Consider the following 27,858-nt stretch of genomic DNA (forward strand, 5'->3'; position numbering starts at 1 on the left):
TGGGCATACTTGTTTTTCTTCAATTAGAAATCCCTCCACAATTGATTTGGTTCTAACGGATTTAGGCGAGCATTGTAGTCAATTAGTTACTCATGCGGACCTCGATTCAGACCACCTTCCAGTTACTTTCTCTTTATCCCAAAGTCCCATTGAAAACCCTTTAAAATCAACTTTTAACTTTCAAAAAGCTGACTGGGAGCGATATAGGAATTTTATTGAACGTAATTTAGATGTAAACGTTCCACTGAATTCAATTGAAGATATTGATTTGGCTGTAGAAAATTTGACAACTTCAATAGTCAATGCTAAAGCCGCTTCAATACCCAAAGTTAAACATAAATTTAATCAACCTTTAATTGATGATGATCTTCAGTTTTTGATACGACTGAAAAACATTCGTCGACGCCAATATCAACGTACTAGGGATCCTTATTTGAAATTTATTTATTGCGACCTTCAAAAAGAGATCAAACGTCGTTTAAATTTCATTCGTAATGAAAATTTTGCCAAAGCAGTAGAGGACATAAAACCCTACTCAAAGCCATTTTGGAAATTAACTAAAATTCTGAAGAAGCCCCAGAAGCCAATTCCTACTTTGAAAGACGGAGATAAACTTCTTTTAACTAATGCAGAAAAAGCTCAAAAATTGGCCCAGCAATTTGAGTCTGCTCATGATTTTAATTTAAACGTTGTTAGTCCAATTGATGCTCAAATTTCCCTTGAATTTGATGATATTCTTTCTAAACAAAATGTATTTGAAAGTTCTTGTGAGACAAATATTGATGTCAGTTGACGATCAGACCTCATTGTGTACGGATGTGTTTAGATCCTAAGCTACTCAAGTTCTCACCCTAAATTCAGTGCTGTGTGCAGTGTTTAACAATGGCGGATGAACTAATAAAGAATACGCTGGCCTTCAGATTTCCAGATGGGGCTCCCAGTCCATCGTTGATCGAGATGGCTAGATTCGTAAAGAATCTCGACGCGGACAAGTCTTCAATGGAGACCTCCTACAAGGTTGCTGAAGAGAAATCCCTTTTTATTAAATTTAAAAACAACGACGCATTGAGAGATGCAGTGGCTCAGAATGCGGAAAAACTTTCGTTTTCGTATTCCAATGGGAAAACAGTGGAAGTTAATATGGCTGTTGCGGGTAGTTTAACAAGATACGTTCGTATCTTTGACCTGCCTCCGGAAATAACCGACGCAACCATAGCAGCTGAGCTGGGCAAGTACGGTTGCATAAGGAGGATGGTAAAGGAAAAATTCCCGGCAGAATTGGAACTCGACTTGTACACCGGAGTTAGAGGTGTATTTGTTGAGGTAAAGAAAGAGATTCCAAGTTCATTGTTTTTCCTGAATAGAAAGGGACGTATTTACTACGATGGAATGAAGCAGAAATGTTTCCTTTGTAAGCAGGAGGGTCACCTCAAATCTAGCTGCCCGCAAAACAAAAACAGGAACTCACAAAATGAAGGGAACAGTCACCAACTCGACGGAACGCACTCGGCTCTCCCTGTTAGCTCTGCTAGCAGGGTTGAGGCGCAATCGAGCTACTCAGGAGTGGTCCAAAACCTGGTGCCCGTGCGCACGTCTGCGGAGCTGCAGATGAAGATGACTACCTTGACATCATCAAAAGAAGCGGTCAATCGGGAAACTGATGTTGGAGACAAAGAGAGTAGGTTCACCAAGACTCTTAGCGAATTTGCGGAGCAGGAGAGAATGGAGTATGAAGAGGCTAAAACACAGAGTGCTGTGAAACGGCATCGATCTCCGCTCTCGGAAACAGCTACGGATGAAGACGGTTTTTCGCAACAGACTTCCCGGCGTACGCGTAGAGCGAAGAAAAATACCCTGGCTGTGATTGCAACAGCACCCACAGGCAAATCTACTGTTGTAAGTCGCTCACTTAGTAAATAGGTTCATTATGATTCTTGATTTCTCAAAAGAATACTCGATAACTCAATTCGTTCCACCTGAAAAACAAACTTGTACATTTGATCATACTTTTCATCTTTGTAGTTGTAAGATCTCAGCACTTTTTGAAATGAACATTATAATTTAACTATGGAAACAAAATCTACGTCATAATAATCATAATTATTTTGTATACGAAATGGCTTGTTGCAGAAGCGATAAATTACAATATGATATATTTTAAAAATCTTAGCTTTTTTCAGAAACATAATAGAGAATTCAGATGGAATAATTAATTTGTTTCTAAGAAGTTACTTGATACAATAATCAATATTTGTTAACGATAGGAATTCAGAATTTACATGAACCAGATTTTGTAACAAATAACATGAATTTATTAATTTTAATCATAATTTAAGATTCAAATGAAATTTTAATGTAGATAATAAAGAAAGAAATTATTGAAAAAAAAAAAAAAAAAAAAAACTTAAATTGATTCTCAAAAAATTTAAAAATATGAAAGCCCCGGGGGAAGATGGGATTTTCTATATTCTTATAAAAAAGTTGCCTGATTGCACTTTAAATTTTTTAGTTAAAATCTTCAACAAATGTTTTCAGTTGGCTTATTTTCCCAATAAATGGAAAAATGCCAAAGTAACTCCAATTTTAAAACCTGGAAAAGTGCTTCAGAGCCTTCAAGTTATCGACCAATTAGTTTGCTTCCTTCTTTAAGTAAACTATTTGAGAGAGTTATTTTGAATAGAATGATGATTCACATTAATCAGAATTCTATTTTCCCTGATGAACAATTCGGTTTTCGTCATGGGCATTCTACTACACATCAACTTTTGAGTGTAACTAATATGATTAACGCTAGCAAATCTGACGGTTATTCAACTGGTGTTGCTCTTCTTGATATTGAAAAAGCTTTTGACAGTGTTTGGCACAAGGGTTTAGTAGCTAAATTAGCTCGATTTGATTTTCCTGTATATCTCACCAAAATTATTCAAAATTATTTGACTAGCCGAACCTTACAAGTAAGCTATCAAAATTCATGCTCTGAAAGGACACCCATTAGAGCTGGTGTCCCTCAGGGCAGTATACTTGGGCCGATTTTATACAATATTTTTACTTCTGATCTTCCTGGTGTACCAGAAGGAAAGGGTAGAAGATTATTTGCTGATGATACTTTGCTTTCAGCCAAAGGTCGAAATTTACGGTTGGTACGCAGTAGATTGCAACAAAATTTAAATTCCTTTTTGAATTACTTGAAAATGTGGAAAATTTCTCCTATCGCTTCCAAAACTCAACTTATTTTATTTCCCCATAAGCCAAGAGCAAATTTTTTAAATCCTAATGAAAATCATTCCATAACTTTCAATGGGGTTTCTTTAGAATGGTCTGATCACGTGAAGTACTTGGGACTTACACTTGATCGGAATCTTACTTTTAAAAATCACATTGAAGATATTCAATCTAAATGTAATAAATACACTAAATCTCTTTATTCTCTCATCAACAGGAAATCCAAGTTGTGTCTGCGAAATAAGCTACTTATTTATAAGCAAGTCTTCCGACCAGCGATAATGTATGCAGTTCCGATTTGGTCTAGCTGCTGCGCGACGAGGAAAAAAGCCATCCAGAGGATTCAGAACAAGGTTCTGAAAATGATTTTGCGGCTTCCACCTTGGCACAGCACCGAAGATCTTCATCGGATTGCAGGCATTGAATCGATCGAAGAGATGGCCAACAAAATCATCTCCAACTTCAGAGGCAAATCGATGCAGTCTTCCATCGTAGAGATTCGTTCTCTTTACAATTAAGTTAGTTTTTAGGATATAGTTTAGGCTTAAGTTTATATATAAATATTTTTTTTTTCTATACAGGATATTCTCCTATAAATCAAATAATTTATTGCTCTAGCAAATTTAAATCAAATAAATAATGTTAAATATCTACTTAATTAAAGAGTTGAACTGATCATAATTGATCTGAACACTTAAATACTGTAATAATATAACTTGAATACTTGAATGTAATGATTAAAAGGCTAATAAAGACTTATTAAAAAAAAAAAAAAAAGCCCTCCCCTTTGGCTGAAATGTGGCAAACTTGATTGCAGCAGGAAGGAAAAATAAAATTTTTGTTTCTGTGATGAGTTGGCTCGCTTGGTGATTAGAGGAAAAGAGCGAATTTCGGATCCTTGGCTGACCACACTGATCAAGGCGACGGTGGATGGAACGCAGTGCTGTGTGCGGATTTCGGGTGAATTGTCGAGTTTATTTGAATCGCGCAGGGGGCCTCGAAAAGGCGATGGTCTAACCTGCATGAAGTTCAACGTGGCGCTGAAAGGTGTTATTCGACGAGCGGTGGGCGAAATGCGGTATACGATTTTCAACAGATTCAATCAACTTATCTGCTTTGCCAATGACATTGATATAGTCGGCAGATCATCTGCGGTGGTGGAAGACATCTACCACAAACTGACACGCGAAGCAGGAAGGATTGGGTTGATGATTAATACGTCCGAGACGAAGTACATGCTGGCCTGCGGATCCGAGACCGACCGAACCCGCTTGTCCAGCAATAACAAGGTCACGATCAGACAATGAACCACGAGCTCGCGCGACTCTACGGCGAATCCAGTATCCAGAAGGTGGTGAAGGCTGAAAGCGGGACATGTTGCAAGAATGGCGGACGACTGTCCTGCGAAACAGATGTTTGCTACGAATCCGGTAGAGCAGGGTCGCAACGAGCGAGGTGGTTTGACCAAGTAGAGCGTGATCTGGTGAATGTGGGGTGTCCGAAAAATTGGTGAACGATTGATATGGACCGATTGAATTTTAGCAATTATGTTCGTCACGTTATGTCGTGAGACGGACTACTAACGAAAATTAAATAAATTAATTATGCCCAAAACGTGTAAATGAGCATTTTCGTGCCAACTCAGAATTTTCAATACTTTTGTCATTATTGCATATTATGGCAAACGAAAAAGAAATTGAAAAATTTGAAAAAAAAACCGATATTTATATAGAATGATATCCCCAATTCCTGGTTTAAGAAATTACTTGGTTGCCTTGGTTGATAACACATTGCGGACCAATTACGAGATATCCGGTTTTTTTCGCTCGCCGCTAGTGTGCTATATTTAGAAGCATAACTCAAATGATAAGGATTTAATAATGAAACTTTATTCGACAAAATGAAACACAACATTTTCGATAACTCACGGGTACTATTTTCGTCCAGTGATCTCTAAGATATAGAGCACCAAATTTCGGTGTTTCTCGGCTTAGATTTCTTCGCGGTCCTTGATGTGTTAATTCTAGCTAACATGATATTTGTTTTGAAGTCTCCAATGTGTCATTCCGCGATCATGATTTTAACCTATCATTAAATTGTTGAAAATTGTAAAGTAGTAAAATCAAAACATTCAAAATACGCAAAAAAAAAAAAATGTAAACAAGAACTGACAGCACCAAGTCTGACAAGTGCGTCTGTCAAAGCGCTCTCTTGTTTGCGGTTCTCGGTGTGTTTTCGCCTGCCTGCCAGGCCAGGAATGTTCCTTGCTGTTGGTGCTGTGCTGAACACAATTGTTTTGATGTCTAATGCGCATGTTCTTTCTCTCTTTCGTGGTTTGTGCTGCTGCTACTCTCGTTCAAGTTTCCCAAAAGGTAGGAATAGAGAGCAGCACACAGTCAATTCGAGACCTTCCCGAAACGTGCAAACGTCAGCCAAAAGCTTACATCGGTTGGGATTGTGTGAGATTTTCATTGAGGAGCCCTAAACGATCCCCCATTCCATCTGATCCATTTGGGGGGGCCGCTGTACTCCTAACGTGTGTGTGTGTTTCTGGCTGCGTACCCTTATTTTTATGTGCAGTATGTTTCTTTGGTTTCTTTACACTACATCCTTCCTTAGATGACAATCGTCGATGCTCAGCCAGCTCACATATTTTCTGGCTCTCCGTTTTAAATAGAACTTTGCGTGTTTTCCGTCGTCAACTTTCCGACCTGGCTGACACGACGATATGCTGTCACTTTGGGGCTCAGCAGATGGGGACATTGCGATTTTTTAATCATTGAGATTATCTTCTCTTTGGATTGTTCTGCTTTTATAAATGAATCGTTTTCTAATTGAAACAAGATATAGCAATATGCCCTAGCCAGAAGAAGGCAGAAATAGAGCATCTTTTTTTGTAGTGACAATAATGTTAAACGTGTTTGTTGGTAGAAGATTTGGTAGATATAATGATGATAATCATCGTCATTATCATTCTTTTAGATTACTTGAAGATTCAATGATTAAAAACGCTTGGAAGTTTAAAAATATTTGTGACATTTGAAAAAAATTCTGCCTAAAATTTCAAATATTTTGAACATTCACTTGACATCCTTTTTAAATATTGTTAACAAAAATCGTGAAGATAACCATTTTAACAACTATTTGTGTAGGACATTAAAATATGATCATTACCAAACGAACAATTACAATATCCGATTGGAATTAAGTTATCGAATCCTAGATAAAACATAAATAAAAATTTTCTCAAAAAAACAAAGAATTTAAAAGGCAATTTGTGAGTTTGATTTTCTGTTTATTTGCTTATTCTGAAATTGCCTAAACTTGATAAATTCAAGCTAGTCTCTTCATTTAGTGCGACCAATTTCAAAAATGCAGAGCGCTTCAAGCCGTAGATACCATAATTGAATACCATTTACATTAAATTTAATTTTTTTTTGCAAATTGCAAATTGCAAACTGTAATGCCAACTCCTGTCGAATTCAGCAAAAGTTTAATCGTCTTCCAGACGCCATAATTTTTTTCTCACATTTGAAAAAAAATTAGCTTATACCTATAAACATTGTGAACTTTTATATGTAATAAAAAATTACAATATTTCTTTGAAGGACCTATTGTATTATTAAATATTATTACTCGATTTAGTATTTTTTTTATTGATGCTGTATTGTGAAGACTTTGAGTATTTCTCTTGGTAATTTCTACGAGAAAATATCGTTTTTTTTTCTAGAATTTCCGATTTCCAGGTCTCTTTTTCCAAGGCTGAATATTGGGTGTGGAATTTTCGCACATCAGTTGTGCCGAATCGATTCGTTGAACGATAGGTTATCTTCACCTTTGCCAGCATCAATTCAACTTTTTCATAATTTTTTCACGTAGGGTAAATGATCTTGAGCGGAACTAGTCGAAATCTGATCTTGAGCTGAAGCATTTACTTGTCCTAAAATCTAGGCAATGATTGCTTATGAATCTTATCAAAATGTTGAAACAACACTTTTTCAAGATCTTTTCATACAAGCATTGAGATTTTTGCTAAAGTTTATTAACTGAAATAATGTTATTAGAAGATTTAAAAACATACGCATTTCTGCTGAGATTTTCATCAATCTACGCTGACTTTGAACGTCAATTTATGTAACCCTTGACCGTTATAAACTGATTTTTAATGAATGAAATGGTAGAAAAACTCATAAATAAGCATTATTCGGGTTTTTGTAACAAGTTTTCCGTTAAAATATCAATAAATGGCGTCGTTTTTAAAAGTAAAATATGATCTTGAGTGAACCATCTTTGATCTTGAGCGGAACTACTAGCTTCCGAAATAAACCGCTAGGTGCGCTGCCTTATGCCTAATGTCCCACACGCGGTTTTACTCCTGAATGTATGCAGCACCTTTGTATTTTTCTTATTACATCAGCTTTAGGGAAAGAAAAGATGTAAAATTTAATTCGACTAGAACAAAAATTAATTAATCGGTTTCACAGAGTACCAAACTAGGCACACAAAAAGTTTAAATTTTTGGGGTACAAGAAATGTGTTTTTGATTCTTTCTTTCAGAGGGACGACGCGTCGATCCTAAGTGCATGTAAAAAATGTCGGTGGGTTCTCGTGGGTTCCTTGCCAAATGATTTGATTAAGTTTACCAAAAAATCATTCAAAAATGTTAAAATTTTAAGCCTTTTTTGAGAATTTTAAGCTGGATTTGTTCATTTATAACACGTTATAGTCTATAAAATATTTTATTCATCATCAGTCACAATTATGTTTAGAAGTTCAGGTTTCATAAATTCATCTTTTTTACATGTGGTTTTTCGTTGTATAGATAGCAAAGGATCCGAGGTTATAATTAAGCCATTAAAAATATCTTGCATTGTGTCTTTTCGACTTGTTTTGCGGCTCCTAAACTGTCGAATTCTTCGTAAATCTTTATGGCGCGCTTCTTGGGCTTCTTCACTTAGCATTCCAATGGGCAACAAGGCGGCTGAAATGGCTTCAGATCCATGAATAAGAATTTTGTGCACTGTTGCTGGCATTGGGTACCATGGGTACAGAGACGTGTAAAGTTTTGCAGTTTCAATACAATATTGACGGAAAGCATTTTGGTTGATTGCGTAACCGCTAGACAACGCTCGTAAAATCGTGTCACAGCGGTCGATCAAGTCTTTGTCAATACCTGTAATTAGGCTCGTTTTTTCATGTTCTCGGAAGAAAGTGCGCGCTGTGTTCCCGTCATTTGTTGTTCCGGTTCCATGTTTCACGAAATCAACAAGCAGCCCACATTCTTTTCGGAAAAGATCTTGAATTCGTGCTTTCCTTGACGTTATAATGCTTTTCACCTCTGCTGTTGCATAATACTGCCTTACTTCTAAACGATAGCTAACATTAAGAATCCAGCCCAAAAATCGAATATAGGCATGGAGTGTGGATAATCCAAGCTCTAATGCGTTTCGATTTATTGGTCTTTTTAAGACTAGATCAATATCGTTCATGATTTTGGGACTTGCTGAACAAACGTTGCAGGATTGGGAGGACTTAGTATCGGTTAAAGAGTTGGCAACTTTTCCATCAATCATGGATAAAATCATCGTGTGTTTTACATGGGCTGTACCAAAAGGGAAGCAAATCTTTGTCCGATTCAAGTTTGCGATTTGTGCGGAAACTCTTGCTTCTTCCATTTTGATGATTTCAACAGTTTCCTTGGCGAATTCAATTTTTAGTGGACGACAAAATCTTGTAGATGACGGAGTAGGATTTTTCCATAAAATTACTTCTGAATTGTCTCCGCTTTGGAGTTGCAAAGGTACTAAGCAAGTCAATAAAATACTGGAATCGTCATCATCTGTATTTTCAAGATACTGCTTGTAGTTGGAATGAGATCCACTTCCATCGAATCCCCATTTGGAAATCAATGTGCAGTTGGTTAAATCGGATAATGAGAGATTCTCAAAATTTTCTATTTGGCTCTCTACAATCCGTTCAAGGGTTTTATCTAGAAGTCCCTGTAGGGAAACCTCTACTTTATGCCCTTGAACATCAATTTGATTTTCGACTGGATAGCATCTTTTTTTCGAGTCTCTTACCTCATTGTAGCTTGGAAACACATCTGCGCCTTTCTTTTTCAAGGCTTCCCGAAGAATCTGGTAGCCTCGTTTCGACAAATCCACGTCCAACATTAATGCTAAGGCTTCTTCGGGAGAAAAGGACTTGATTGTAGATTTTGATTGCTTCCATGCCTCATCTATTCGGGTGGCACGGGTTGGAGTCGTATCCACAATTTGTCGAATCAGGCCTGCAGCAGCTCTGTTACCTTCTGCTCGAAGATTCATTTCGGTTGCTAACGCAAGGGCAGGTGTTGGAACTGTTTTTCGAATTTGAGAAACCTTTCGTTTTTGTGATCGAACGTTACTTCCGGTGAATGGAAGTTTTTTTCTTCCAGCTAGAGAAAATAGAAAATAGTATTAAGTATCATTTATATCACTTCATAAGAGTTAAATAGTGATCACAGTGTGAGTTGTATTTACCCGATTTTACAATCTTATTGACTGTGAAATTCTCAAATGTAACTTCTTTTTCCAGCCATTCGTTGTTTAATGAAAAAAATCTTGCTCTATTTCTGTAACATTTTTCCCATTTTATTTTCATTTTGGAGATCAGTCTTGAAAATTCTGCTTTCAACGATTTTGGTATTTCGCTATATTTTGTTTTCAAGTACTTTTCCAAAAACTCGTTAACGCGATCTCGCCTGTGTTGCCAACTTTCGCTAGGATCTCCGAAGAGAACTTCGAAAACATGTTTCCGCAGTATCTGAGACATCTTTACTACAAGAAACAAAGTCAGAGAATGACAAAGTTCCAAAGAATTGATGCTTGTAGTGAACTGGACATTCAACGGCTTGCTTTTTGAAATTTTAAATTTTTTTAACTATATTTTAAATAGTTGAACATTATCAAACATCAAACGTTTTTGAATGATTTTTTTGGTAAACTTAATCAAATCATTTGGCAAGGAACCCACGAGAACCCACCGACATTTTTTACATGCACTTAGATCATAATCACAACTGTCACTCCTCGAAAAATGAGGTGCACAAAACTGCTAGCAAGCAAGTTATTGCAATTTGAAAAATGTATAATTTTAACCTATTTTTTGCGATTATGACAGAAAAAATCGACAAAACCAATAAGTTTTCCTCTAGAATATCTTGTTTGAGTCTATTCCAATCGAATATTGTGGAACTTTGAGGTATTGTATAGCTAAAAACAAAAATAAGTGAAAAAAACCATAATTTTGCAAGGTTTTCTTAAATTATTATTTTTGCAAGGTAAGTACACAACATAGAGCTTAACTATGTTCTACAAAATTGATGTGAAAGGTATAATGAACAACTTTGTAGAAGAAACCATGCCTGTATCTTGCTTCTGTAAAAAGTTAGATTTTGGCGCCACCTTGCGGAGAAATATAGAACTAATTTAAATCCATCAATGGATAGCGCAAATATAGTCGAGTAACTTTGTCGAAGACACCGATGAGCTACAACGAACCCTCTGGCCTGCAGTCAATTTTGACCGCAAAAGTGTGGTTCCTGGCCCACTGTGCGACGGGAAGGAGGAGGAAGGCTTTCTTACATATAAACATAATTCGAGAACTAATGAAGCCAATAAAGTTAAGTCATTATTTCAGAATAAGGGGTAGGGTATTTTTTGCAATAGACTCTTCAAAAGAATATTTTAATGCTAAAAGCTTGTTTTATCATAAGGCTATGATCATTTAGTATCCGGGCACTTTATTTCGGTGATAGCTACGTTATTAGAGCTCGGATATGCAAAACTTTAGTAGCGTTGTGTTGGTTATGAAAAGGACTATCTTGCCTATTTTTGATAGATTTTTAAGTTATCGTGTGTTTGAGATATTTTCGATGCCAAAAGACGTGGTAAAAATAAGTTTGCACAATCACCACGGAAATTCTTCATTGTCGACTTGAAAACTCATTACCTGTTGATTTTTTCTAAATTTTTTTTTGGCTCAAATGGTTAAAAAGTATAAGGAGCCACTTTAGGATGCTCTCAAAGTTCAAACTAAGTATCGGGGTGGGACCCTTGACCTCAAATATGGGTAAAAAGACTATGGTTATTGACAATAACTAAAAGTAGACCGCTTAACCATGCAGTAAATCCTTTTCCGGCTGGCAAAAAGTGTTACACACCGAGTAAATAACTAATAATGAGCAGTTCCATGGATCGCAATCAGTGCAACCAGTTTTTACGCAATGAGACAGATGTGTTCTGATGGACAAAGAAATTTATGATATAACCGAATTTAAGAGGTCAAATTCTTCGAGATGCCTACTCATGAAAAGATTCGAACCAGATTCCATTTTTTTTCCTGGTGAATTTGTATAAAATATCATAATTTTGCAAAGGTTTTGCTTCTAGCTTAGCTTAGCTTAGCTTGATTGACTACTCACATCCACCCTAAATCATTGAACTCGAAATACAACCTGAAGAATATTTAAGTTCGATATATTTTAATAAGCTTCGTAGACTTAGTTGATGTTTTTTTAAATGATGGAAATCTTTTAAAAACAACCGCATTTCGAATTCCATGATCGTAGGCATGGCTCAGTAGAACGAATTCCACATCGCCAATGGTTGCTACTCCGTGATTGACCGAGGCCATCAATTTTGTCCAGAGGTCAAAAGAATGGTGTCTGGGATTGACAGCACATTCACAATGAACAAAACTGATGCTCTCTCTTTAAACATCAATAACGGCGCCGGCCACGTCCTAGTAGTCAATAGACAGATCTTGGAAAAGAGAGAAAGGGATTAAAGAACAAATTTGTGCTTTAGGACCGAGGTTACCTCTGCATCCTAGCAAATAATTATTTTTTGAGGATGGGTGGAGGGATATGATCAGGAGACACTTTTGACTAGTGTAAGAATCAAACAATGACAAACTATTGTATATTAACCTACGTTCCTTCTGTTTTAATTAAAGAATTTGATTCTGTAGTATAGATTCATCACTTTTGCTATTATTCAACAAACAAATTGTAAAAACTTTGTTATAGAATATCTACTTTATTTGATGCCTTTATCAAACTTTAAATGTTTCCTTTGTTTATTAAATTCCTATTCACACAAACTGATGAGTTCAATCAAAAGTAAAATAACTGATGGGATTGAATTCATCTTAAACAAAAAAAACTTAATGTGTTTTATTCTCAGATAAAACTAACCAAGAAAGCATAGGATTTGGAAATAATTAAAGTTTTCATTACCAAGGTAATATTCTGAAATCTCTCAACTTACAGTCGACCAATTTTCACTTTAAACACGAATTTTACTTTTCGCTTCAATTGCAATTTTTTTAATCTACAATGTCTCAAACAAGTTCACAATCAAGGCTTCAAATCATTATTAATTTTTGCATTGTTTCTCCACTGTATTTACTGAACACAAAATAAAAATAGGACTAGAGCTATCGAAATCTTCGGCTCAGATCTTCAGTTATTACAATCATGTACTTCTTAAAAATTTAAAAATTAAAAAAAAATGCAACATGAGGAATTCCACAAGATATCAATTCAACACATCTTTGAATTGAGAATGAATTTATACGGGAGTCGAATTTCAAAACAGAATTGTGTAAATATTTTCTGAGAAGTGCATTCTAAAATTCACAGATATTTTTTCCCTTTCAAATTAATAAATTGTTCACTGTCTTAAAAGTATGAAATAATTAAAAATAAGTAAGGTACTTAGCTTTAATCATTTTGCAGAGACCCGAGTTTTAACGGTGGTTTTCAGGATATCCGGAAGTTTTGTTTCACCTAGCGTAAAGTCCACAGCAATTAAAATTATCCTGGTTTAGAGCTTCAGAAACAACTCGGCCACACCACTTCCAAATCCGACTGCATTCCCTGTTGCAGCTACCAACTTCACCAAAACTTCGAAAAATTTCCATTTTTCGGGGCAACTTTAAAAAATTTCTACGAGAGCAAAATTTAATTCGTCTTGACCATAATTTTGCAAAGGTTTTGCTTCTGTGGTAAAAAAAATCAATACTTGACTGAAAAAAGTGTGCAAAGAAAAAAAGAGATTTTATGAAAAAGTTAGAGTTTTTCTTGAAATCATTGATAAACATTTTTTTCTATTTTTACATTAAATGTCATATTAACACCTTTATTTCCTCTATAGAAAGTTTTTCGATCAGATGAATAGTTTTTAAAATACACACGTTTGTAACTGCCCGGATACTAAATGATCATAGCCTTACCTCTAATCTAATTGCTATTTTCGGATAAAATATTGGTCATAATTCAAAAGAATTTATCAGATAAAGACCAAATGTTTTGTTGGAAAAATCTAGTTTATGATGTTGCTCCCCAAAACTTTGTGGTCTAATCTGGCCCGAATTTTTAATGAGAGCTTGTGCTAGGCCAAGCACAATTTAAACTTGCAACGTGTTAGATCTATAAGAAAGTAATCGAATTGAATCGATAGGTACTTTATGTATAACAGGGGGTCTAGAACCCATATTTTATTATATCACCATAATAGATACCTTTTTGCAGGAATGACAAGAACGGTTATCGGTTCGACTAGTTCATGTTAGTCGGATTTATCCTGATTTTTCTTAACGAAACTCCCTGAATTTCATAAAAAAAATGTTGGAAACCCTGAACAAGGCGATCATTTTCTCACAAGAAGCCAGCGCGGATGGAAAAAATGAGCGAAATCATTACAAAACTTTCCAATATGGCGGATTTTCTATCAAATCCAATTGGAACGTGTTTGTGTTCGCTTTTAAACCGACTTCCGACGACTGATGATTTTTCCACTATTCAGTTGGATTTGTGATTCGCAATACCATTGCTTACGACTTAAGTTATCATTTCTGATACGATTTCCTGTTTGTTGGGCCTTGTTCCTTCTTTTTTCATCTTCGCAAGCATAGCAGCAAGCAACACTAGGCAAAACAAACAGACGTGTCTGAGTGGATGTATGAATTGAGATTCGTAATAATCGTGGAATCACGACAATATTGACACATTTTTGAATATTCTCGATTAAACTTTTTGCTTCATAATGCAGATTTTCTAGCAGCCATTCTGAATGTCTTTGTTCTATTTGATTTCTCAGCAATGTAAGTAATTTGTCAGGCGAATAATTTTTCCAACTCTTTATCCTAAAATAAAATTCATCACAATCAATAATTATGTTATCAATGTACAATCATAAAGTTTCATGGTCACTGGTTAGAAACGTTTAAATTTTTTAACGGCACAAACATGAGTATCACAGTTTGAGAACGCCAAGTCAACCAGTGTTTGGCTAGAAAGTGTTATGCCAGTATAGTCCTTCACATGCTGTGCGAGATAGCACGAATTCATCATATTTTCCAGTTTAGTGGAATCTGCAGTATTTAACAAATCTAAATTGGAATATCCGACAATCAAGTTAAACTTCGATAAATCAATAAATTTTCAGAACAAATTTCCTCTGAAGTTATTTCAAAGAAAAATTTCAATACTGAGAAACCAATTTCGATTCTTTTTAACATTCAAAAGGTCCTTTGTATGGAAATAAATTATCATTCATCAAGTGTGTCTCGAATCAGAGAAGCAAATTTTGGAACAGAAATTTACGTCCTACGTTTCTGTTAAAAATATTTTATTCTGAATTTTATTGATATTTTTAATCAATGTTCATATACTGGCTTCAGAAATATGTCATAAAATTTTTATAACGTTGATTCAATAGTTTGATTTCCATTGTGATCCGGAACTCAAAATCAGTACTGAAATTTGGAAACTCTATTATTTGTTTCCTTGATTTGGATTAGTTTTTAAGCATCTTAACATGAAATTTTATAACTATTCCTTATTTTCCAATTGATATTGAAAGTTAGTTCCATGTTATTCTCAAACTAACTGAATGCATTCTTTACTTGAAAAAAAAATCAATTTAAGGTTACCTTATACTTATTACATATGTAACAATAAGGCATTCTCGTGTTGCTACCATAAATATGAAACGAAAGTTTGGAAATGGAATATTTCAAGGTTATTTGTTATCATTATCACCGTTAACACTGTTTAATATAGTACCTAGTAAAATCACAATATCACCAATAATCCGTTTTGGGTCAAAATCAGTTTACCAGATTTTGGCCCGCACGTATCCGGACCGGGCAAGTCCAGGCTGTTTTTTTTCTCTAAAAACCTGAAAATATCCGGACATTTGTTAAAAAAAACTATCATAAATCCGGTCAATAAACCAGAAAATTTGGTCAAAATCCAGGCACTAACCAACAAAAATCAAAAAGAAAACATTGGAATTTTTTTTGTCCATCGAAACACATGAGCAAATTTTGGATTGTATTTCAAGCTTCAGAAAGCATGATTATTTTGTTAAAACTTGCTTTTCATTTCCATTTGAAATTCAATTTTAAACGCAAAAATCAAAAATTGAGATATTTCTATTAATGATTTTTGTTGGATTTTTCAAATAAAGATTTTGATTTCTGGCAAAATCCAGACTTTTTCCATGGAACTCGGGAAACTGGGCCAGACGAGACTTTTCTAAATATTTCATCAAATATCAAATATCCGGCCCAGTGTTCTGCTCTCCGCGAAAACGAACACAACCAAAAAAAAAATACATACAAATCGGATGAACGAATCGGATCGGTGCAAACGAAGTTTGTTGGTGGCGAGGGGGGGGGGGGTCTCCCACACAAAATTTACAAAAGTTTGATACAACTCGAACAGTTTTTGGAAACTTTTGAATTGATCAACGGGAAATTTGTAGCCGTTTTCAAGACCGAGAATGGTTTCTTTAATACTTTCAAATCCTTCAGAGTCCAAAAAAGGGGCTCCCATACTCCCCCCCGAAAAATTTTCGGAAATTTTTGAATCGATCAACGTGAAATTTGGTTTGAAACCGTTTTCAAAACCGGGAATGGTTTTATCATACTTTAAAAGCCCTTCAAACGCAAAAACGGGGGCTCCCATACAAAAAAAAAACAAAAAAATTGACAAAAATTCAACAATTTTTGAATGATTTTCGTTCAAAATTGATGAACGTAGGCGTTTTTACATAATGAGATGACTTATTGAACTCACAAATTTACAAAACTAGATGATATATTGTATTGATTAAAGCTTTGTTATTAATCAAACCAATGTCTTAGTGTTTTCATAAAGTCTGGCATGCTTTTCGATTATGTAAAAATTTGCTGGTATCTGAATGCTCCTCCTGCTTTAAAAAAGGAGTGAAGTTTTTTTTTTAATTTAAAGGGTTTATCTATTTATTGTATTGAATATCTCTCCTATTTTTTTTGTTGTTTGTCCAAAAAACTTTGGAAAAATTCTTCTTTGAATTCCTGCAAGATTTTTCCTAGTTGGATAAGTCGAGAAGAGAGTCTTCCTATTAGTTTGGTGAATTTTCCCACACTTTTTTGAATTATGGTTTGATTTTTTAAAATTATGCTTCATTTTTGTACTTTTGTTTTAATTTCTTTCAGAGTCTCGGATTTGACCAATTGAGCTTGATTTTAGTTAAAATTCTTTAATTTTTCAAATTCATTTCGTTATGTTAACACAAAGAAGTATGAGATTTAAATGAGGTTTTAAAAAATTTGATTTGTTTATTTTTTTTAAGTTTAAATTTTGAATAAAAAAAACTCAAACATCTGTAGGTAATCCAGAGGTTTCGCAAATTTGCAGAACACTAGATCTATCAATGATTGTAACAGTAATGATGGCTTTCCTAATTCCTAGCTTTTTGGTTTTCAGTGGTTTAAAACTCAAATATTGATTAACAATTCACTCCTTCATTTTTCTAAACTTTGTGTTTCAAGTTTGTTTATATATTGTTACTTAGATAGATGTTCATCAAGGTTCAGAAACATTATCAAAAGGACTTTCTTCAGATTTCGGGAAACATCACCTTGTTATATTGGTGACAACAATGACGGTTTTCCCGATGATGGGAAGTGATGATGATGACTTCCCATTTCAGTGACGACGATGACTGACATTCGTCGTTCGTCGATGCTGTGTCTTTTATCTCGTTCTTCCTTCGCACATATGTTTACATGTATGTAACTATGTTTGTATGTTAGTAGTCACACATCGTCGCCAGGTTAGTCAATGACGACGGCGATCACTAAATGTACTCACCCTCCGATTTTTCCGACTCATGAACGGTGGCTTGTAGGTTGTGTTGTGGCGATGATGCCGGTGGTGGTTTTTGTGTTTCAGCATTTTTCCTGCTGCTGCTGATTCGTTATTTTTTTTCTATTTAGTTTTGATTTATTTTATATTTTCTCTCCTCTGTGTTTTACTTGCTGTGCTGCTGACTGCTGTTGCTGTTTCGACGTTTACGTTTGCTCGAAAATGAAAATTTTGCGTTTCACTTCTGGTTTGTTTCCTTTGTTATTTTCTATTTAAGATTGTGGTGATTAAATTTGTAGAAGACAGATTTTCATTACATTTTTTTTCACTGTAATAGATATGAGACTTATGAATTTTCTTGAAAAAAAACAATCGTTTTGAGCACACTTTTGTTTTCACTTAGATATCACTTGGAACTGATTTTAAAATTGAAATACGAACAAACACTGAATTAATACCCTCAAAGGTTTCGACAATCACGTGTTGACAACCTTCGATTGGTTCAAACTGCTGGAGTTTCGATTATTTTCAACCTTTCAAAACAATCAACGATGATCGACGAGCAACACGTCAGAAAACTGACTGTTTCCATTCAATAAATTTCCTTCAATGAATTTTTCGCCAACGAGCTGCTGATCCTCATTTGGCAGCTGCACTTCCGCTCTAAATGATTTTTCTCATGGCAGAGTAACAAACAGAAGTAAAAAAAATTCTACGTACCCAAGAACACCGGCCGAAGATCTCATTTCTCATACAGAGAACCATCACATTCCAACCTTGATACCCCCATCATCCCCCCGAACCACTTCTAGGTAAACGCCACAATCATCCCCCCTTACCCGGGAATGGTTTCGCGGAAAAAGGCAAAGCGCAAACGATCACATATTCCAAGTGTCAACCTTGACGTCGATCACGGCTTTTCACACGACATTTGCCACCGCTGGAATTTGACACTTTAGCTTCAGGGGCACATCACATGCACACGGACACTCTGCTCCAAAACTGCGCCTTCAGCCCTTCTTCGATTCGGTTTTTCCTAGATGGGGCTAAGTGGGCGGAACGAAAAACCCGGAGGGGCAACGGAAAACTTCCGTTTGGAAGCTGATATTTGGACTCCAAAAACCAACATACAAATTAGCAACACCCGTTAGATTTTCGCGACACGACACGGGGACCGGACCCAGACTTGTGAACTAAAAATAAATATAACGTCGAAATGGTCGCGCTGTCGAGGCAGAGCGCGTTAGGCGATCGCGTTCAGTTCAGGCCGCTCGATCCGAGCCAAGTCTCATCATCTATTTATTTTTCGGACTTTTTCCCTGCTACAAGCTACTAGCTACTACCAACTGCTGCTGTTGATGATGATCACTATACTCTTTCTTTCTATCTTTCTGTCGTTTTTACGGCTGTTGCCCCGCGCCAAGTCTTCCAGTCCCCAAAACTTCTCGCGGGGGGTGGTTGATCGTTTTATTTGTTGTTTGCATGGCGATTTAATATTCTTGTTTCGATTGTCGACGCGCGGTGATGATCGGTTGAGCCGTTCGTGCTTGAATGATGGATTAATCAACTATTTCTCAATAAGTCCCCGTATTTTTTTTCCTAAATCGAGTCACATCTTCTTTAAAAAAATTTAAAAACATCAACTGATAGTCTGAAGAATTCCGATATAAGAACCAGTACGGTTGCGGATTTTTGGTGGCAAATCAGTTTGACTTAAGTATGGGAGCTGATTGTTGCCCTCGCCCCATCAGATTCACCCTGCGTACTGGGGGAGGTACACAAAGAAGGTGTATTTTCTCTGAGAAAAAGGATGATGACTACGGGATGCTCGAGACGGGTGGCGATGATGAATGATCCTGGTGAAAGCGATGGCTGATGGGATGATGGGAAATTGTTTTCATTATATTATTTGCACATTTAAGTTGCGGAGGTCAAATGCGTTCTGCCCTTATGAGTGCTTATGAACCTATGAGCTACCTGGTGAGATGCTGTAAAAAGTTGACTTAAAAAGCTGAAATTGGTATCGTACTTTTTAACTGGTTAAGCAAAAAAAAATCATCTCTAGGTTTTAATTCCGGTTCACAGTTTTTTAAGTACCGTCAAATGAGTCATCATGCAACATCAGGGTTCAATGCAACATTTGTATATCGAAACATTTATTCAAGTTTTGATTCTCGTGAAACATTGTACAAATTTTTACATTTTTTGATGCCGTAAAAAACTTAAACCAGTATGACGGATTGACTTAATGGTATAACCTACAAACTTTTTGTTGATTTCATTATCCTATATCAATACTGTTGGTGTCATCATATTTTTCGGACAATAACCAAATTTTTTAAAATAAATATTTTTATAATTCTGTTACCAGTCTGGGCTGAAATGCATCAAAACAAAAATCAAAGCTTCACCTTTTACATCTCGTTTCCATATGCTGGAATATGATTGCATTGCATTACGCGATGTACGCAATTTCATCCAATTAAACATTTATTTTTATGATTTCAGCTAGTTGAATTTTATTAAGTATACTTTTACCCCTAAATTTATGCAACACCCTTATGCTTTTTCTTTGAAAACATTTTTGACAGAAAAAATCTTAAAATATAATTCGAACAAAACCAAAAATTACTGCAATTGGCGCTTTATGCGTAATAACAACAAAAATATATGGGAGAGTGGGGAATCATGGGCCACTTTTTTTCGTTGTTCCATAACTTCTTTATTATAAAAGATAAAATGAAAATAGAAAATGGTATGGTTTGCTACATTTTCAAGGTATCACAAGATATGTTTTTTTTTTAATTTTTAAAAAGTTATATTCCCCAAATTCTGACTGTAATAAAAAATGAAATATTTTTCTGATTTTGAAAAATGGTGGGGAATTGTGGGCCACTAAATCCAAATTAACCAAATAACACTCAAAGCTTATGAGTTGATCCAAAACTGTGATTTCATAATTCATTTCGTTATTTTCAAGCAATTTCAGATGATGAAATAAAAAAGAGAGTAGTGTATGATCGAATAGATTCTTAAACCAGGCTCGCGAACGTTTTGGCAAAATTCCTTAATAGATGAACAAAATATTTTTCATAACTCTTCATTTGGCATAAGAAAATTTTACAGATAGGAAAAACGTATTTTAAGTTCTGAATGTGTATAAAAACAAAAAAATATAGGTGATTCAAGATGTGTGTCCCACGATTCCCCACAAGCTATGATTTGCAAATTGGTTGCGTTTGTGTGACTTATTGATGTTTCATCAAAAATTCCATTTCCACATGAAAGATCATGACAAAACTAAGATCATAAGCGTATGAGCATATTTTTGTTATGGACTTTAGGTTCCCCATCGATGAAATTAGCGGGTGTGTTTTTAATTATGTGAGTAAGTATTTCTAACTTTTTTTAGCTTGATAAATAAAAGAAGCATATGATGCGTATTTCAATCAACAACATATAGGAATATATGCTCACGCAAAGCGACGACGATGACAGTTGGTTTGAGATTTTTATCTCAACACACATCTGAAATATTAAAAGTGACCCACGTTTCCCCATGGCCCACGATCTCCCCTATAATTTTTACCTAATTTTTGCGATTACGACAGTTTAAATCTCCAAACGAATAAGTTTTCCACTAGAATATCTCATTTTCAATTTCAATCAAGTACAGTGGAACTTGGAGGTATTGGATAGCTAAAAACAAAAATTAGTCAAAAAAAATTTTCTATGATTTTTAAATTATTATTTCTACAAGGAAGGCCAACACCTTAGAGGTTAACAATGTTCTACGAAGTTGTTATGAAAGATATAATTAACAACTTTGAGATTTTTTTTTTGAACGGTGGCGGAAGTGGAAGTTATAAATAAAAAGGTGGAATAAAAAAAGCATATTTGATACACCAGGTTTTAAACATTTATTATAAGATTAAATAAAATAGAAATCTTATGATTTTTTGCCTTTATTAAATATTGTTTAAATATGGATGCAGTTTGATATCGCGGCCGAAATTTCATGAAAGAAACTTTGTCACCAGATATTTGTAAACAAATAATTCAAGAACATACAAATCAAGGTGAAAAAAAGATTTTATACAAATATTTCACAGTTGTAAAATGTGCAAGCAAATCTAGTTATTTATTAAAAAACTACAATATATATATTCTAGAAAATTCATGTGTTTGTACAGTTTCACAACAAGATAGCATCACAGTAGGCCACATTTGTGCTTGCTGCTGTCAATAGGCTATGGAAGCGAAAAGTTATTCTTTCTCTCCTTAAGAAATCCCGTAAGATCTGTCAAAAGTTGGGTGAAATTTCTGCTGCAACCCACTTGCACTAGTGGAAAACCATCAACCTAATTCAGTACCGCTTCCATTTCCTAGTGGAAAAAAGGGAGGGAAAGGAGGAAGATTTGGAAAATTAAACGAAAAAGCCGAATAGCTCCCGTTTTTCGAGCTTCCACACGGCTCGTCCCGCAGATTCTTTTTGGTCTCGCGCATTCGGAGGACTTCCGGATACGAGGCACTCTCGTGGGCAAGCCGATCAAACGCCAATGAAGGAAGACGTTTGCAAATACTGAGTCCAGCAACGCCCGCTGGAGCCGACAGTTTCGGCAACAGCCCTCCTGCTTCCGGAACTGGTTTTCTAGACTGCGACGCACATTGGACCAGGAGTCAAACTTTCGCGGTCAAAATTGACGGCAGGCCAGAGGGTTGGTTGTAGCTCATCGGTGTCTTCGACAAAGATACCCGACTTTAAAGAGCAAACACGAAATTATTGCAACATCGGGTAATCGATGAAGCCTAGAGTGTAAAATGGAACGCATTTTCGCTTGATTCCCTCCATCAAAGTCTTTACAGTGTCATCCGGTACCAGTTTCCCAGTTTTTTTTTCATTTTCTTATCATGTCTTTCCCGTCTTTGACTGTTTTCTTGCTCTTCCGAAGTTCCCGCTTCATTATTGCTCAGTACTGTTCCACCGGGCGCAGCTCCGGACAGTTTGGCGGGTTGATGTCCTTTGGAAAAAAATTTACAGAATTAGCCTCATACCACTCCAGGGTACTTTTAAAATAGTGGCATGATGCCAAATCTGGCGAAAATAACGGAATTTCGTCGTGCTGGCACTCAGATTTTTAGGTATATCTCGCCATTTACTTCGAGTTTGACAGCATGTAAACAATACACATTAATGAGAAAGTCAGCAAAATTTGGTTGATTTTTAAATTTTTTTTTACAATTTCGTGTTCACTCTTTATGAAATCTGATTTACGCAATTAATGCTGAGCCATTTATAATCAATTTTAAGTGTCCAGTCCGACAAGCGGACTGAGAAATGAGAATAGACGCGAGAGTAACGCACCGAGAGAGCGAAACGGTTGCTCTCGTTGAAAGCGTCGAGAATGTTCTACACGATTCCATCTGGCGCAAGCACGTGGTTGTGTGCTTGCTCGTCAGCCTATTTAAGGGCGCATTCTTTATGCGCCTATGAGTTAGTCGCTATCAAACCGTCAGACCGTCAAGATGGGACGGTAGTGAAAAGTGTGTATAATTTGTAAATAATAGTAAATAAGTTAAACTAGAGAAATAAAATAGTATAGAAATGTAATCAAGAAAGAGTGTCTTGTGCTTTCTTCTGGTGCTTCGCTCCAAGCCTTGCTCCCGGGTCCAGCTGCCACAATCGGCTCTTTTTAGAGCCTTCCATCTGAAAGAGTTTTGGATCTCGGTCAACTAGGCGATCGAGATCCCCCCGAGCCTTGGCCGCCAGGCAGCGTCAAGAGGACCTGCCTCCACTGATGGGACAACCATGCGTGGTTGTCTCTTGAGGTCCAATCCCACGAGGGGAGCGGATCATCAGTGGTAGTTTCCCAAGCGCTCACATAGACCCGGCCTTGGCCTCCAGGCAGACAGTCTTCGGACCTGCCTCCACTGTTTGGCAACCACTAGGGGTTGTCAAAGCCCAATCCTAGAAGGGGAAAGGGCAAGCAGTGGTCGTTTTGCCAAGCGCCGCACCCACAGTCCACCAATGGCTTTTCATGGCCACAACTTTAAGTTTAAATCGGTTTATTTTCTATCCAATAATGAATATCAGTATCGCGCTACAGGAAAAATTTGTATAACTCAACTGAGAATCAAAATTTTAATTTTGTGTCTGAACCTGATTATTTTTAAAAGTTTGCGCAATTTATGAACTGGATAGGAAATTTGTGAATATAAAATCATTGTAGTGCAGTTTAAAAAAAACTTGAATTAAGAATGGAAAACGGAGTTTGAATTAAGAATCCTTATTAAACACGCTCTCAAACCATTGGGCTCGCTATACATGGGAATTCTCTTTCTGGGTTTCTCATGTATACGGGAAAAGTTCATATAACGCCCCATGCGGCTAATACGCGCCACCTTTGTTTTGGAGAATCTGTAACATTTTAAGCTTGCATTTTACCACTTTGTTTGAAATGCTGTGATTTGTCATGGCAAGTATGAATTTTTCCTTAAAATCTCCCTGTGTCGTGATAATTTCACAATTTAGATTTTTCTTCATTTCGATCTAAATTTTAAAACACTTTCAATAAGGTGTCACCAAGCAGAGAAAAACGAATAAGACAATATTTTCTGACACATCGATAGAGGAGAATCTTAACTATGATTTTATGCTAAAAAATCATATTGAACTCGCTAAGATATGCTTTTTATCGGTATGTTCTATTACGGCCCATGCGCTCGTTATAACGCGCCAATCGTAGTAGGCTGAAAATAGCATTAATTTTTCAAAAAGGCCAATTTTTATTGAAAATGAACAAAAAGTCTAAAACCATATTTAGAGCGTGAATTCAGCCCAAAAAATCTTCTTTTAATCTTTTTTTAAATTTTGAATAGTCCATTTTGATTATATTTTCATTCAAAGTGTCTGTAAGTATTGGTGTGTTTTCGGTCTTCGGCTGCTCTCGGGTGTGTTCGGCTGCTAGACGCGTATTGAATACACAACGGCGCGTATTCGCAACACAGTTTTGTTTTGTGGCTTTGAATATGGTTTTTAAAGAATCAAGTTTTTGAAGCAACTATAGCAATTTTAGTAATGAAAAATCATAGGCATTTAAAAACTGTATTCGTAAAGCGCTTTTGAAAGTAATTCAAAAAAAAAGTTCGTGCATGAATTTTGGGTACAGCCCGTAGTCTCCAATATCAAATTTTCAATAAGATTGGACCCAATAAGATTGCCCGAATTTTCCGACTGTTTTTACTTTATTTGCAATACCAAATAAAAATAAAAATTGCTTGAAAACAATTATGTAAATTGCGTCCAAAACAATTTTTTGAGCAAATTTTATCCGAATAAACTAATCGATGTGTTTCGATGAAAAAAAAAACTTTTTGAGTTTTTTCTTTTTGATTTTAATTGAAGAATTTCCAAATTTTCCTGAATATTTCCCAGATTTTGGGGTGTAAACTTTAAAATCGAATGCCCTGATTTTGCAAGGTCTTTAGATAAAATACCTCGGATTAGCCCTGCCCGGATAAGAGCGTAAAAATATCTGGTGAGCTTAGGTTGATTCGATTCCGATGTTCTGGTTCCAATTTAAAAAAAATTAAAATAAAAATTTGTTGCCTGTGATCGGATTCTGGAATCTGTATCCAGTTTATTATTCTTGATTTTCCAGTTCATCATTGGGACACTATTTTTATATGAATCTTGGTTTTGCGTTTAAAACTAAAACTAGATTTATTTTCCATGTTCGAAGCTCATCATTCCGAAATATTGAAAGAAAATATTTTAAATAACAAACCATTTTTAAGATTCTGATTTGAAATTTTTATTCTTAATTCTTATGTCATGGGTCATGTCGAACTTCAAAAATCGTCAAAATACATACATTTTCTAGATTGCCCAATCAACTAACCTTGCCAAATTCCAACATAATAGGACTTGTTTAAGGGGTACCTCAAAGCGCTTAAAGTTTCGGGTTTTGACACTCAAAAATCTCCAAAGGGGCGACCAGAGGAAATCAGAAAAATAGCAGTTTCAATTTTAATGCAAAATGACTTAAAAATGCATTAAACTTCAAAAAGTTTTATTTGTAAAAAATTGACTATTTAATTTTAAAAATCTTGAAAGGGGGGGACCAAAGGAAACTCGGCCTATCGAAATTTAAATTTTGATTCCAAATGACTCAACAATGCAAACGTCAAGATCTGGTGTTATCTCGAAAAAAAATTTAGCCAAAAATCAACTTTTAGTCCCAGAATTTTTGGCCAAATTTTATTTTGCGATATAACAAAAGATCCCAACGTTTTATGCTTTTTTAAGGCATGTGGCATCAAAATTTCGATTCCTATTTCCGATTTTCATTGGTCTTCCCTTTGGTGATTTTGAAATTTTAAAGCCAATTTATGACGAACCATTATTTTTAAATAGCCCGAGTTTTTGACGTTTTATGTATTTGATGTCATTTGTCATTAAAATATAAATCAAAGATTTTTCCGATTTTCTCTTATCCCCCTTTCGATGATTTTTGATGGACAAAAATCAACTCAAGTCAATTAAAACAAGTCCGAGGGTGCTGAAATGTTTGCACAGGTCAGTTTTTTGGGCAAATCTACAAAATATTAACGGTCGGTTTTCGAAATTCAAACATGAATATTTTCCCATACATCCGAATTAGAATCCCAAGCAAATTTTCTTTTGTTTCTAGAGAAATTTCCGAAGCCGAATTTGAGTATTAAATTTCATGATGTGGATAATAACTTCAATTTTTTTTTTTATGTTCACTTTAACAAATCAATTTTGATCAAGGACCGGATTCTCGCTTCGCTAGTTTTATTTTTTTCAATCTTATTTAGTGTCAAATTATGACGAAAATGAATGAAAAACTTGTTGTTTTCAAGTTCTTCAACAGGATTTGAGTGACAATATTTATCTTTAATAATAAAAACTGTATTTTAGTAAGGGATATAAGATATTTTCCGGTTATTTTGAGGGGTTGACATTTGCTAAGTCTCTCGGATATAGAAAGATTTCATCAAAAGATTTTCAAAGCATCCATGCATCCACTTTTTGTGTTATCCAAATGTTATTAAAATATTTTAAAAATAGTTTTAGCGGAATTGATAAAAACCTTCAACCTTTCGCAAATCTAATAATGAATGTTTTGTAAGCTGAATTCCCACAATGCTCCAAACTTATAAAACAAAATGAACTGTAATCCGATTGTTTGACATCTGAGAAAGTGGACTTAACCCAACTTAAACATTCATCGACTGGTTTAAAATTTCAGTTATGAAATTTTTGAAAACCGATTGGAACGGATTTCATACTCAATGACAATGATTTTATAGCTAGCTTGGAGTGTTAAATATTTAAAAAAAAAAATCTGAAAATGCTTTAATTGAAAGTGAAAAACAATCAAGAATTTTTGAATAAGATGCAACTTGATCTGAAAATTGATGATAAAAAAAAAGAATTGATAAAAAAGTTCTACACCAAATCATTTTGATAAAGTAGATCAAATTTGATTTATATTTGAATGTGTCAGTTTAATAATTTTTAAACTGATGATTTATTTATGTTTTATCCATGATTATAACTAACCCTTCATAAAGTGAAGATTATTTTTCCAAGTCATAATCTGAAAAACAATTTTTTTTAAGTCTAAAAAGATGTTCACACCAACTTCAACCCTGTTCCGATTCGCAAAACAAATTCACCAAAGTTCAATATTAGGTTGTTGTCTTTGCTTACGAAATGCCGGCTAGCAAAGCACCAACCTACTTTGTGGGCCACCGCCACCCTATGCCTAAGGTGAATAGGACTGGTTACTTTCTTTTCGGCCAGGTGGCAGCACTGCTGTCAGGTTGTTATTTGTGGGATCTAGTTAGCTTGGACACCATCAGTATAGGGTGACGCTTGAATTTTGATCAACGAATGAGCGATTTCAAATTTCAAATTTCAAATGAATTAAAAATTTCAGGTTATTTTTAAAGTTAGAATATATGTTTAAAATTTATCAGTAGATTAATTATTTAATATTTATCATTGAAAAAAACTGACTTTGCCACAATATTGATTTCAGCTGTAAAATATAAATTTTGAAACCGTCAAACAGAAACGTTTTGATCAACTCTGTATGAATTTTTCGGACAAGAATTTATTGATGTTGGTTTAATAAATATGTATCAAAGAGTATTACATTCATGTTTTGGAAAGGCTATTGGTGTTTTTGAGATCACCAGATCAGTTCCCAAATGCTATTCTACAATCTATTAAATAGATATACATAATTGTTCTATTCTATCCTGGAAACATTGTTTTGAAACCTTATAGAAACAAGAACTAACTAAATAACAAAAGCTATTAAAAAAAGCAAAAAGTTCAGATGCAATGAAATAAGTTTTATCCAAAAATCAAATAAGAACCATAAACGAACTAATCAAAATAAATAACCGGAAATCTAGCT

The 27,858-nt window shown here is 35.2% G+C and overlaps 1 protein-coding gene across 10 annotated transcripts in view; it reads right to left on the reverse strand.

Annotated features, from left to right (window-relative positions):
• The window catches only part of LOC129750037 (voltage-dependent L-type calcium channel subunit beta-1), a 442,665-nt gene that overhangs the window by 126,501 nt on the left and 288,306 nt on the right, over positions 1-27,858 (reverse strand). Inside the window, exons 1-2 of one of the 10 annotated variants that reach the window (XM_055745232.1) lie at positions 18,244-18,674; positions 17,411-17,732 (exon numbers count right to left, since the gene is read on the reverse strand). The exons of 6 other annotated variants lie outside the window; for them this stretch is intronic. In XM_055745232.1, coding sequence (XP_055601207.1) covers positions 17,411-17,494 — 84 coding nt within the window. In that variant the 5' untranslated portion in view covers positions 17,495-17,732; positions 18,244-18,674. Of the gene's footprint in view, positions 1-17,410; positions 18,675-27,858 lie in introns of those variants that run through there. 3 more of the 10 variants (XM_055745229.1, XM_055745230.1, XM_055745236.1) reach the window with 3 other exon arrangements.

This window comes from Uranotaenia lowii, chromosome 2 (assembly GCF_029784155.1).
Source record: "Uranotaenia lowii strain MFRU-FL chromosome 2, ASM2978415v1, whole genome shotgun sequence".
NCBI classification, from domain to species: Eukaryota; Metazoa; Arthropoda; class Insecta; order Diptera; family Culicidae; genus Uranotaenia; species Uranotaenia lowii.